This window comes from Cajanus cajan, chromosome 2 (assembly GCF_000230855.2).
Source record: "Cajanus cajan strain Asha chromosome 2, NIPB_CcT2T_4, whole genome shotgun sequence".
Lineage (NCBI taxonomy): Eukaryota > Viridiplantae > Streptophyta > Magnoliopsida > Fabales > Fabaceae > Cajanus > Cajanus cajan.
Window position 1 is genome coordinate 41,644,006 of NC_138518.1, and position 13,455 is coordinate 41,657,460.

At 39.1% G+C, this 13,455-nt stretch overlaps 1 protein-coding gene across 1 annotated transcript; it reads left to right on the forward strand.

Annotated features, from left to right (window-relative positions):
• The first annotated feature begins 7,183 nt into the window (after positions 1 to 7,183).
• Positions 7,184 to 13,027, forward strand: LOC109792260 (uncharacterized). Its single transcript, XM_083069601.1, has 7 exons — positions 7,184 to 7,319; positions 7,416 to 7,629; positions 7,729 to 8,077; positions 8,192 to 8,317; positions 8,359 to 8,499; positions 9,787 to 9,890; positions 12,886 to 13,027. The coding sequence occupies exons 1-7, from the start codon at positions 7,184 to 7,186 to the stop codon at positions 13,025 to 13,027; spliced, it is 1,212 nt and encodes a 403-aa protein (XP_082925727.1).
• The last annotated feature ends 428 nt before the right edge of the window (positions 13,028 to 13,455 follow it).

Consider the following 13,455-nt stretch of genomic DNA (forward strand, 5'->3'; position numbering starts at 1 on the left):
AAAGGATCAAAAACAAAGAAATAATTTTACATGGACCAAAACCTAAACTTGCTCATTAATTTTATAAGGAATAAAAACATAAATTAATAATTAACTGTAAAAAATATTTATTCATTTATTGCATTTTTAAGCTCTAAATTCAATCATACAATGCTAATGACTAATATCTAATTTATTTTTAAGGTTAAAATTGTAAGATATGATTCAGAGGGAGAGAATCTCTTCTTTCTTCCCCTTTCTCTTTTCCCTTTCATTTTCACTTAAGTCTTCCTTCCTTACCATTTTCACAATTGATTACTAAAAGAGGTGAGGAAGTCCGAGCTCCAGGGTTGGGAACTTCTAGTAGTGGTGTGTAAGGATCATCTTCTCCTTCTCTTTTTCTTCCTCAGAAAGCTCAGAATCGAGGTGAGGAAAGCTAGACTTGTTTTCTATGGAATTGGTGCAAGAAAATGTTGCTTGATTCATAGAAATTGTGACTAGGTGGTTGGATCTTAAAGGAAAAATAAGTGTATTGAGTTGAGTGTTTTTTATGCATGTTAATGGTGTAAAGATGTATGTTATTTAAGTTGTTTAAGTTGACATGACGTGAAGTTGAAAGTTGAGTCGAGTAGTATGTTGTGAAGTTATGTAGCTGTGTTAGAATCTTATATGAATAATGTTGATGTGTTGTTGAGATGCATATTGATCATAATGTTGTAAATGAGTTGTGATGATGGTGATATGCGTTGAAAAGTTGTGTGTTGAATGAGATGCTATGTTGAAAAATATAATGAGTTGTGTTGTTGAACTATGTTGACCACTTAGGATTATAGGAGATATTTTTAAAATTTACATATCCCATTGTGTGGATATTGTGTTATGGTGCTCCAATAGCCCAATATGTTGAAAAACTACCCTTCTTGGAAAGTTGACCCTTGAAGTGATTACTATGTTGTCTCTCCTCTATGACTTTGTTGGTACCATGTGTGGGCAAAGTCAAGGCATACCTATATGAAGCGACATTAGTATTGGAGTCAGGTCGAACTATACTGATTATAAGTGACCAACTGAATGAAGTACGAAGTCAGGAACTTAGTTTTTATCCGAGTATCGTAAGGTTGTAGTTTTTGGAGGATAGTCAGTGGACTAGTTCTATAGAAGGCTTAGTTAAGCTAGTTAATGTCGTGATAGTCGATACCCAACTGTTCTATCCTGACATTAGTACTATATTTTCTTGTTTAAGTGACGATATCGGAGAAATTGAGTTGTTGTGTTTAAAATTGATCTTTTGAATTCATATACTTATCTTTTTCAATATTTTTTAGTCCTTATATAGTTCAATATAAACCCTTTTAATTCCTATACCTGCAATTTGATAATTTTTTTAGTCTTTATTTTTTTTTTTGTAATATTGTTTATTTACATGGTAGATGTCTTCAATTTTTTTATCCTTACAAAATTGAATACGTCTACGACATTTACGCAAAGGAGCAAAATGTTAAAAAAAATTAACAACAGAAACTAAAAGGATTACAAAATTGCAAGTATAGAGACTAAAACACCTACATTAAACTATAGAAGCTAAAAATATTTAAGAAAAGATAAATATAGAAACTAAACAAATCTATTTTAAATAATAGAAACTAAAAATAAAATAAATGAAACTAAAAAAATAAAAATATATTTTAACTTATTTTTAACTATTAATATTAATATAATGAATATAAACGTATATGATCCACATATGCATTACTATCGGTGCAAATCCCTTCTCTCGTACAACACACCTCATTATACACCATTGTTATAGATTTTCACATCTTTTAAAGATAGGGAGAGAAAAGGTCCCATTTTCAACGACACTATTATTATTTTATAAATGTTTATTATGAATAAATAGAATTTACAATAAATTATATATTTATATATATTATATTTAAATATATAAATATAAATTATATATAACTAGTATTTTAGACTATACAATGCACAAATTAAATATTTATTATATATATATAACTAAAATTTATAATAAATTATATATACAAGTGAATATTAGAATATATAAATTATGTTTAAATTTTATATAAATAAATATTTATAAATATATAAATTATATTTTAGATTCATGATAAATAATTTATACCATATTGAAGATTATTTTAATTTATTCATAATTTATTTTAAAAATATTAAAATAAAATTCATAAATAATAATGATAAATAAAAATTGAATTATATAAGAAATTAAAAATTCTAAGAATCTTCTCATTAAAAAAATTTCTTAAAAATGTTGTCGCGTTAAATAATGATTCGTATTTAATATATAAGAATTGATTTGAATAAATAAATACTTTTAAATATATAAATTATATTTTAAGTATATGATACATAAGGTTATTTTTGTTTATTAATATTTTTAAAATTTAAAAATTTAATTCATAAATAATTATGTTAAATAAAAATCAAGTTAAATATTAAGTCAAAAGAATGTCTAAAAACTCTTTTATTGATGAAAATCTCTTTAAAACGTTCTTGTACAAGATTTCATGTTTTATATATAGGGTGGGATTAATTCCAGAGAGTAGATATACATCGGAGCCTTTCAGGTCTAAGTTGCATATTTTGAAAATCAAAAAATTGTCTTTGCTTTGATTGTCATAAAACTTTTTAACCGAAATATATAAACAAATTTAAACAAAGTCAACCTTATTTAATTATTTTAATTCAAAAATTATAAATGGGTGTACTATCTACAATAAATGAGATAATAGATATTATTTAAAAAATGTAATGTAAACACTTGTATATTACAAATGAGTGACATGATTAGTCTTCTCTTATTAATAAGCAATAATACAAATATGTATTTATAAAATACATTAATAAATGATATAGACATATAACACTTACATACTAATATATACAAATGATACATAAAGATAATACTATCATATTATATGTACAAACTAAATCTTTCAGACTTTATATGTGAATTATACATACAAACAATAGATGCATATATCACATATTTAGATTACAACTCAACACATATAAAACTGTAAAAGTTAAATACACTTAACTAATTAACTTTTTTTTTTTATTATTATTATTGACACTAACTATCTTAATCCATGTAAAATTATGCTATTTTATTTATATGTAGATAGGGGATAGGAATGAAAAATATATTCGTACTCGCAGGTAATACTCGAACCCGTCCCGACTTTGACAGAGAATATCCAATTTGACCGGGTACGGTACGGGTAAAACTCGATATATTAAATCGAGTACGAGTACAGATATGAGTATGTACTTACGCGTCCCGTACCCGTACTCGTACCCGTCCCCGTTCTCATTTTTAATTTAACACTTACTTTCAATTTAATTATATTAAAAAATTTAAATATTTTTTTATGTATGATTATTTATTATAATATGAGATAGAGAAATAACTTAATTATAATTATAATATAATAAAAAATAATTTAAAAATATCATTTTTTTATAAAAAATAAAAAATAAAAAAATTGACGGGTACGGATATGGGTAGTGGTATACCTAATACCTGACGGAGAGGGGAATGATGATGAAAATCATATACCCGACAGGTACGGGTACGGGGACGGGGATGAGTTTGATTCACGGAAATGAGGACGGGTATTACTAATTTATATATGAATATCGGCTACACAATTTAAATTTTATAGATATGTTGGTCTATATGTAAGAATTTCTTAGACAATGTCAAAGAAAATCAAAAGTTAATTTAAGAGTATGTATATATGAGATTTTTTTATTAAAAAAATTCAAAAAAAAAAAAAACTTAAGACTTGTATCTAAAAACTCAAAAGACAATCTAAATTAGAAGGAAGAGAATCTATACCTGTGAAATTATAACTAGTGTTAAATGCTGCTCCACTTTTAGTAAGTGATGATTTTATCATGCTTCTGTAATTTAGCCCTGCTGCTTTACCAGAATCACTGTCTCTTCCCGGTGGCCGCGTCATTATGCTCCTGCTGCAATCTGTTTGCCATTTTTTTTTATCATCAACCACCAAATTTTATAATTAATTTTTTTTAATTTATATCTATATATAAAAATAATTGTCTATTTTTGAACACATAATTTTTTTTTTATTGTTTTACTCTTAAATTCTTAAATAATAAAAATAATATAAAAATTAACTATTCTTATAAAAGTCTAAAGACTAGATGCAACATCAGTTGATTTAATAAATATTGATAATTCTTAAACAATTTTAACTAAATATAGAGATATAAAGTGTTTCGATCTCATTAGTAGTAAATAATATATCTATACCATTTTATAAAATGATACTCCGTTTAATAATTATCTAAGTTTCCATTTTATATCGATCATTTTATCTTTTTCTTAATTTATTAAAAATTCTAAACAACTTTCTCTGAAGACCTTTTTAGTCTTAAACTATTTACTATTTATAAATAATTACTCATTTTTTTAGAGAATAAATAGCTACTAACCTTATGATTTTACTTTATTTTATAAAAAAATTAGATAAGCACGAAGTGTCTCTTTTTTCTCTGATGAAAAATAATGGAAGGATATTTTAGATAATTATTTAATTATAAGTTATTATGTGTATTAAATTATTTATTTTAAAATAATCATTTTAAATATAAATGTAATTTATAAGATTTATTCTTTTCTTTTTATGTTAAATATAACATTTTTTTATTCTTTAAAATATTATTTGTGAGACCCTTCTTCTTTTTCTTTTCCTTTCCCGACACTCTCACTCACTCTTGCTTATCTTCTTTTTCTCTTGGCTTTGGGGTGATCTTGGTGGCTGTAGGTGAGGGCGGTGAGTAGCTGATTTCCTTCCCCGGGTGCTGAATTCCTCGAGCTTGTCTTCTTCCCCATTCAAGCATTTTTCTTCCTTCTTCTCCTCTCTTCTTCCCGGAAGCTAGGATCTTCGATTAGAGGTAAGGGAAGTTAGTTTTCTGGTTGGGGTTTGACTGAAATGAGTCTAAGAACTCATGTGGTTGATTTTGGTTACGGATTCTTGGCTGTTTGGGTGACACGTTGAGTTTTGGGGACTTTGGGGTTTTGAGAAAATTCTTGGTTTTCATTTGATTGTTGATGCATGTGTAAAAAGTAGTTGTTTTGAGACTCTTAGATGAAAATGTGGTGCTTTGCTTGGATTGCATGTGTTGGAAAGTGGGTTTTTGCTGGTGTTTGGGCAAATTTTCGAACTTGGTAAGGTTGCAGCTGAGCTTCGCGCTGAGCGCTATTCATCGCGTTGGGCGCGTATCCATCGGGAGACCCCATTTGGGCAAGCTCGCCGGGCGCAATGATGGGTGTGCTGGGCGCGCTTGAGAATGTGGGTCTTTGGATGGCCCGCGCTAGGCGTGACTTGGACCGCGCTGGGCGCGATACCAGTTGTAGTATGAATTTGGGTTTTTGACTCTGCACTAAGCCCGACCCTTGTCGCGCTGGGCATGAGACTCCTTGGGAGTCTCTGCCTTGTGGGCACTGGGCGCAATTTAAATTGCATTGGGCGCGAGACCAAGGGGAGGTCTCTGCCTTCCCCGCGCTGGGCGCTAGGTTAGGTACGTCGGGCGCGTGAGACTCCTTGGAGTCTTTGCCTGGCCTGCGCTGGGCGCGATTGGTATTGCGCCAGGCGCGAGAGAGCCTTGGGGCTCTCTGGCTGAGTCCCGCCGGGCACGGGCATGCTTGCGCTGGGCGCGCTAGCCCCCCTGGTGCTCTCTGGTTGTAATGCGCTGGGCGCAACTACGAGAGCACCGGGCGCGGAGAAGAGAATTTACTATGAAATGAATTATGTTTTTTTATGTCGATTTGATTTGAAATGGATGAATATAATGTGATGACGAGTAGATAATGTTGGTTGATTTATGTTGAGTTGTATCAGGTGTATATTGTTGTAAGTTGATATGTGGAGTTGTAAAGTTGAGTTGTGTTGTAAGTTGATATGTTGAGTTGTAAAAGTTGTATTGTGTTATATGTTGATATGAGTTGTTGTAGGCCATAAGGGCTGAGTTGTTGTAGGCCATAAGGGCTGAGTTGTTGTAGGCCTGAAGGGCTGAGTTGTTGTAGGCCATAAGGGCTGAGTTCTTGTAGGCCATAACGGCTGAGTTGTTGTAGGAGATCTCCGAGGTGATATGCGTGACGACGCATTATTTGCTAATGGCTAGTTTGTTGTATAACCGATGAGTTGTAGACTGATGTTGTGTTGATAGTTGAAGTTGTTTCTGATTTCTTAAATCTTGCTATACGTTGATTTTTTTATACTAGCTTACCCTTTGTTGTTTCCATGTGGTTGGACTGCTATGATCGTACTATGTACGGGAGCAGAGCAGGGATAGGTGTGTGGCTTGTGGTGAGTCTGCAGCTGGCAGGCGGAGCTGACCTTAGTTGTTGTTGTGTTGTTTCAGCTACTTGGTGTAGCGGTTGATGTTGTATTTTGTTTTGGTTTGGTTGTTTTTGGAACACTCTAACTCTAGTCGGATTGGGACTTTGTATATATTTATATTCTAGATCCTATATTTATATACTCGTTCTTTCTGCCTGGTGTTTCTGGTGTACAGTGGTGTGTGTAGTGGCCACCCGGGTCGTTACACTTAAGTGGTATCAGAGCAGTTCGAGTCTAGTGGACACTCTGTGGGGTGGTTCCTTTAGGCTTTTTTTGTGTTGAACTCTATGTTGTGTTGTCTTGCTGTGTTGTTTGTTGTGCTGATTGTTGTGGTGTTGCGTTGTGTTGTTGATTGTTGTATGGTTTAGGTATTGTGTACTAAAGATGTTGTTGCTTTTGTAGACAATGTCTAGAGCCAACGAACAGATAGCCCGGGCCATGGAGATGATGGCCATGGTTATGCAACAACAAAATGCCTATTTTGCTCGGATGGATGCAGAGAGAGCTGCAGCTGGTGCAGCAAGGCCCACTGGGTCACAGGAGAGCCGGGACCTGGCTGTGTTCTGGAAATGCCATCCTCCTCAATTCAAGGGAGATGCAGATCCAGAGGTGGCTGACCACTGGATTTGTGAGCTTGAGAAGATCTTCACCGTGCTGGGATGTTCTCAAGAGAGGAGGCTCGCATACGCGGTGTACATGCTGGTTGGGGAAGCGGAGCATTGGTGGAGGGGTACCCATCACATGCTGACCGCTAGGGAGTGGTTGTTGACTGGGAGTGCTTCAGAAGGATGTTCTTGGAGAAGTATTTCCCTGAGTGTGTGAGACATGCCAAGGAAGCTGAGTTCATGCGCTTACACCAAGGAGGGATGACTATTTCTGAATATGCGATGAAATTCGAGCACCTAGCTCGTTTTTATTCGCAAGGTATAGCCGAGGCCTGGAAGTGTCGGAAGTTTGCTGAGGGTCTAAAGTATGATCTGAAGAGGGTGGTGGTGCCAATGGCCATCACGGAGTTTCCAGCCTTAGTGGAGAAGGCAAAGGTGGTTGAGCGGTTGGAAGGTGGTAACCGTAGGGTGAAGACTGCTGAAGGGCCATCTAGGTCCAAGAAAGGAGGGAGACAGAGGAAGCTGTATGATAGGCCCCAACCACAACAAGGGGGTCCTGTCATCAGGCAACCTTCTGGTGCTGCTAGTGGAGGAGGACAGGGTGGAGGTGCTGCCCTGAGATGTTACAGGTGTGGAGGGCCCCATATGATCAGGGATTGTCCCCACACAGAGAACTGGTGTTTTAGGTGCCAGTAGATAGGCCATGTGTCTTTCAACTGTCCCACCAGAAACAGACTGGAGAGGAGTGCATGGAGGAGTGATGCTCAGAGAGGAGATGCCCAGAGGGGTGATAGACCCACCACTACCGGTAGGGTCTTTGCTTTGACAGGTGCTGAGGCTTCGACTTCTTCTGATCTTGTGAAGGGGAAGGGCAGAGCTACTGGTAAGGATGTGGTGTTTTTGTTTGATTCTGGAGCTTCTCACTCCTTTATCTCTTATGCTTGTGTTGCTATGCTGGGTGTACCTGTGTGTGATTTGGGGTTGAGACTGCTAGTGTCGACGCCCGCTTCTGCTTCTATAGTTGCTTCTAAGTTGTGTGCTGGTTGCCCTATTGTTGTGAATGGGAAGAGGTATAAGGTAAACTTGATTTGTTTGCCTTTAGTTGATATTGACATAATCTTAAGAATGGATTGGTTATCTGCCAATCGTATCCTTATAGATTGTGCCAATAGGCGGTTGATCTTTCCTCAGGAGGAGGATGAATTGTTGATTTCAGCTAGCCAAGCTGAATCATTGTTGAGGGATGGAGCAGAGTGTTGTCTTCTGCTTGCTGCTATGAGTGTGGAGACTGAGAGAGTCGTTGCGGAGATTGATGTGGTGCGAGATTTTTTGAGGTGTTCCCGGATGAAGTGCCTGAGTTACCTCCTAATAGGGAGATGGAGTTTAGCATTGACTTGGTTCCAGGAGCGGGGCCAGTTTCGGTGGCTCCCTATAGGATGGCTCCTGCTAAGTTGGTTGAGTTGAAGGGTCAGTTGGAGGACCTATTGGAGAAGCAGTTGGTGCGGCCGAGCGTTTCGCCGTGGGGTGCTCCTGTATTGTTGGTTAAGAAGAAGGATGGAAGTAGTCGAATTTGTGTGGATTACCGACAGTTGAATAAGTTGACCATTAAGAACAGATATCCACTGCCACGGATAGATGACTTAATGGATCAGCTTAGGGGAGCATCCGTTTTCTCGAAGATTGACTTGAGGTCGGGCTATCACCAGATTAGGGTGAAGGAGGGTGACATACCGAAGACTGCTTTCAGGACTAGGTATGGTCACTATGAGTATGTCGTGATGTCGTTTGGTGTGACCAACGCCCCTGTAGTGTTCATGGATTACATGAACAGGATCTTCCGGGCGTTCTTGGATAAATTCGTGGTGGTATTCATTGATGATATCTTGATTTATTCAAGGACCTGGGAAGAGCATGGAGAGCACTTGAGGTTGGTGCTGGAAATTTTGAAGGCGAAGCAGTTGTATGCTAAGCTTTCAAAATGTGAGTTTTGGTTGGATGAAGTGAAGTTCTTGGGCCACGTAATTTCAGCTGAGGGGATTGTTGTTGATCCGGCTAAGGTGGAGTCGGTGTTGTAGTGGGAGCGTCCGAGGACTGTCAATAACATTCGGAGCTTTGTGGGTCTGGCGGGTTACTATCGGCGGTTCATTGAGGGATTCTCCAAGATAGTAGCGCCTCTGACCCAGTTGACGAGAAAGGAGCAGCCGTTCATTTGGACAGATGCTTGTGAGTGGAGTTTTGAGGAATTGAAGAGGAGGTTGACTACTTCTCCTGTGTTGGTGTTGCCGGATTCTGGTGAACCCTTTGATGTGTACTGTGATGCCTCTCACTAGGGTCTTGGGTGTGTGCTGATGCAACACAGGAAAGTGGTGGCATATGCTTCAAGGCAACTGAAGAACCATGAGAAGAATTATCCCACTCATGACTTGGAGTTGGCAGCTGTTGTTTTTGCCTTGAAGATATGGCGGCATTATCTGTATGGTGCTCAGTTCAGCGTCTTCAGTGATCACAAGAGTTTGAAGTACCTGTTTGATCAGAAGGAGCTGAACATGAGGCAGAGGAGGTGGATGGAGTTTCTGAAGGACTATGATTTCCAGTTGATGTATCATCCTGGCAAGGCCAATGTTGTGACGGATGCGTTGAGTAGGAAATCCATCCACATGTCTGGTATGATGGTGAAGGAATTGGAGTTGGTGGAGGAGTTCAGGGATTTGAATCTCTGTGTGGAGCTAGCTCAGGATCACATTAGTTGTGGGGCAATTACCATAACTAATGAGTTCTTGAGGCAGGTTGGACTCAAGCAGTTACAAGATGTGGAGCTGGATAAGCTTCTTGGTTTTCTGGGTACCGAGAAGGCCGCGGGTTTTGAGCTGGGCGGAGATGGAATCTTGAGGTTCAAGGGTAGAATTTGCCTACCTCAGGATGCTGAGCTAAAGAAAGCTGTGTTGGAAGAAGGCCACAAGAGTAGACTTAGCATACATCCGGGTATGACTAAGATGTACCAGGACCTCAAGAAGACTTTCTGGTGGTCTGGTATGAAGAGGGAGATAGCTGAGTATGTGGCGGCCTGTCTGACCTGTCAGAAGGTGAAGGTTGAGCATCAGAAGCCGAGTGGGTTGATGCAACAGATTGAGATTCCCGAGTGGAAGTGGGATAGCATTACTATGGATTTCATTGTGGGGTTACCTAGGTCAGCTAGGAATAGTGATGCTATCTGGGTGATTGTTGATCGGTTGACCAAGTGTGCGCATTTCTTGCCTGTCAACATCAAGTGGTCCTTGGAAAAGCTGACGCAGTTGTATGTGAGGGAAATAGTACGGTTGCACGGGGTGCCCTCCAGTATTATTTCAGACAGGGATCCGAGGTTCACTTCCAGATTTTGGCAAAGTCTACACCAAGCCTTAGGCACGAAGCTGAAGCTGAGTTCTGCTTATCATCCGCAGACGGATGGTCAGTCAGAAAGGACAATCCAGTCCTTGGAGGATTTGCTGAGGGCTTGTGTGTTGGACCACTTGGGTAGCTGGGAGGAGGTCCTACCACTGGTGGAGTTTACTTACAATAATAGCTTTCATGCTAGTATTGGGATGGCGCCGTTTGAAGCCTTGTATGGCAAGAGATGTAGGACTCCTCTGTGATGGTATCAGGATGGTGAATCAATGGTTGTGGGACCGGAGCTAATCCTGCAGACTACTGAGAAGGTGAAGATGATTCAAGAGAGGATGAAGACTATTCAGAGTAGGCAGAAGTCGTATGCTGACAAGAGGCGAAAGCCTTTAGAGTTTGCTAAACGGGAACATCTGTTTCTGAAGGTGACTCCGACTTCTGGTGTGGGTAGAGCGCTGAAGGCAAGGAAGTTGACACCGAGGTTTGTGGGTCCCCATCAGATCATACAGCGTGTGGGTCCGGTTGCTTATCGGTTGGCTTTGCCACCGTCTCTTTCAAACCTACACGATGTGTTTCATGTCTCCCAACTGAGGAAGTACGTTCATGACTCGAGTCATGTAGTGGAGCTGGATGATGTGCCGGTGAAGGAGAATCTAACCTTTGAGAAGTTACCAGTAGCTGTGGTTGATCATAAGCTGAAGGAGTTGAGGGGCAAGTCCATTGCTCTAGTGAAGGTGTTGTGGGATGCAGCTACTGGTGAAACTACTTGGGAGGTGGAGCAGCAGTGCAGGGAGCGGTATCCGTTTCTTTTCCCAAGTAAGTCGGTTTTCGGGGACGAAAACTCTTGTTGTTGGGGAGGTTGTGAGACCCCTCTTCTTTTCCTTTTCCTTTCCCGACACTCTCACTCACTCTTGCTTATCTTCTTTCTCTCTTGGCTTTGGGGTGATCTTGGTGGCTGTAGGTGAGGGCGGTGAGTAGCTGATTTCCTTCCCCGGGTGCTGAATTCCTCGAGCTTGTCTTCTTCCCCATTCAAGCATTTTTCTTCCTTCTTCTCCTCTCTTCTTCCTGGAAGCTGGGATCTTCGATTAGAGGTAAGGGAAGTTAGTTTTCTGGTTGGGGTTTGACTGAAATGAGTCTAAGAACTCATGTGGTTGATTTTGGTTGCGGATTCTTGGCTGTTTGGGTGACACGTTGAGTTTTGGGGACTTTGGGGTTTTGAGAAAATTCTTGGTTTTCATTTGATTGTTGATGCATGTGTAAAAAGTAGTTGTTTTGAGACTCTTGGATGAAAATGTGGTGCTTTGGTTGGATTGCATGTGCTGGAAAGTGGGTTTTTGCAGGTGTTTGGGCAAATTTTTGAACTTGGTAAGGTTGTAGCTGAGCTTCGCGCTGAGTGTTGTTCATCGCGCTGGGCGCGTAGCCATCAGGAGACCCCATTTGGCCAAGCTCGCCGGGTGCAATGATGGGTGCGCTGGGCGCGCTTGAGAATGTGGGTCTCTGGATGGCCCGCGCTGGGCGTGACTTGGACCGCGTTGGGCGCGATACCAGTTGTAGTATGATTTTGGGTTTTTGACTCTGCGCTGAGCGTGACCCTTGTCGCGCTGGGCGTGAGACTCCTTGGGAGTCTCTGCCTTGTGGGCGCTGGGCGCAATTTAAATTGCGCTGGGTGCGAGACCAAGGGGAAGTCTCTGCCTTCCCCGCGCTGGGCACTGGGTTAGGTACGCCGGGCGCGTGAGACTCCTTAGAGTCTTTGCTTGGCCTGCGCTGGGCGAATTGGTATTGCGCCAAGCGCGAGAGAGCCTTGGGGCTCTCTGGCTGTGTCCTGCTGGGCGCGGGCATGCTTGCGCTGGGCTCGTTGGCCCCCCTGGTGCTCTCTGGTTGTATTGCGCTGGGCGCAACTATGAGAGTGCCGGGCGCGTAGAAGAGAATTTACTATGTACTGAATTATGTTGTTTTATGCCGAGTTGATTTGAAATGGATGAATATAATGTGATGACGAGTAGATAATGTTGGTTGATTTATGCTGAGTTGTATCAGGTGTATATTGTTGTAAGTTGATATGTGGAGTTGTAAAGTTGAGTTGTGTTGTAAGTTGATATGTTGAGTTGTAAAAGTTGTATTGTGTTGTATGTTGATATGAGTTGTTGTAGGCCATAAGGGCTGAGTTGTTGTAGGCCATAAGGGCTGAGTTGTTGTAGGCCATAAGGGCTGAGTTGTTGTAGGCCTAAAGGGCTGAGTTGTTGTAAGTCACAAGGGCTGAGTTGTTGTAGGCCATAACGGCTGAGTTGTTGTAGGAGATCTCCGAGGTGATATGCGTGACGACGCATTATTTGCTAATGACTGGTTTGTTGTATAACTGATGAGTTGTAGACTGATGCTGTGTTGATAGTTGAAGTTGTTTCTGATTTCTTAAATCTTGCTATACGTTGATCTTTTTATACTAGCTTACCCTTTGTTGTTTCCATGTGGTTGGACTGCTATGATCGTACTATGTACGGGAGCAGAGCAGGGATAGGTATGTGGCTTGTGGTGAGTCTGCAGCTGGCAACGGAGCTGACCTTAGTTGCTGTTGTGTTGTTTCAGCTACTTGGTGTAGCAGTTGATGTTATATTTTGTTTTGGTTTGGTTGTTTTTGGCACACTCTAACTCTAGTCGGATTGGGACTTTGTATATATTTATATTCTAGATCCTATATTTATATACTCGTTCTTTCTGCCTGGTGTTTCCGGTGTATAATGGTGTGTGTAGTGGCCAGCCGAGTCGTTACATTATTATTTAAATAGTAAATATAATTCTTCTTTTAAGGATTTTCAAATTATATTTTCATCTCATTTATCTTGATAAATCGTGTGCCAAATAGTTTATTTTATGAGTTAAAATTTTATATTATAAGCATTAAAAAGTTATATTGTGAATGAATTAGAAATTATATATTTCATGTAAAACATTTAAAATAATTATTATGAAAGTTAATAATTTTACTATATATGCCAATCTATACTTGGATAATTAAAATTATTAAAATCATGTACATTCTAATAAAATATTTTAATTTTACATATATAAGTTTAACT

Bases quoted from the DNA above. Each gene is read 5' to 3' on its own strand.
- LOC109792260 (XM_083069601.1), top strand. From the start codon at position 7,184: ATGTTCTTGGAGAAGTATTTCCCTGAGTGTGTGAGACATGCCAAGGAA. The intron at 8,078-8,191 runs GTAAACTTGATT...ATCTTTCCTCAG, and splicing joins TGAATGGGAAGAGGTATAAG to GAGGAGGATGAATTGTTGAT. The intron at 8,318-8,358 runs GTGCGAGATTTT...GAAGTGCCTGAG, and splicing joins TCGTTGCGGAGATTGATGTG to TTACCTCCTAATAGGGAGAT.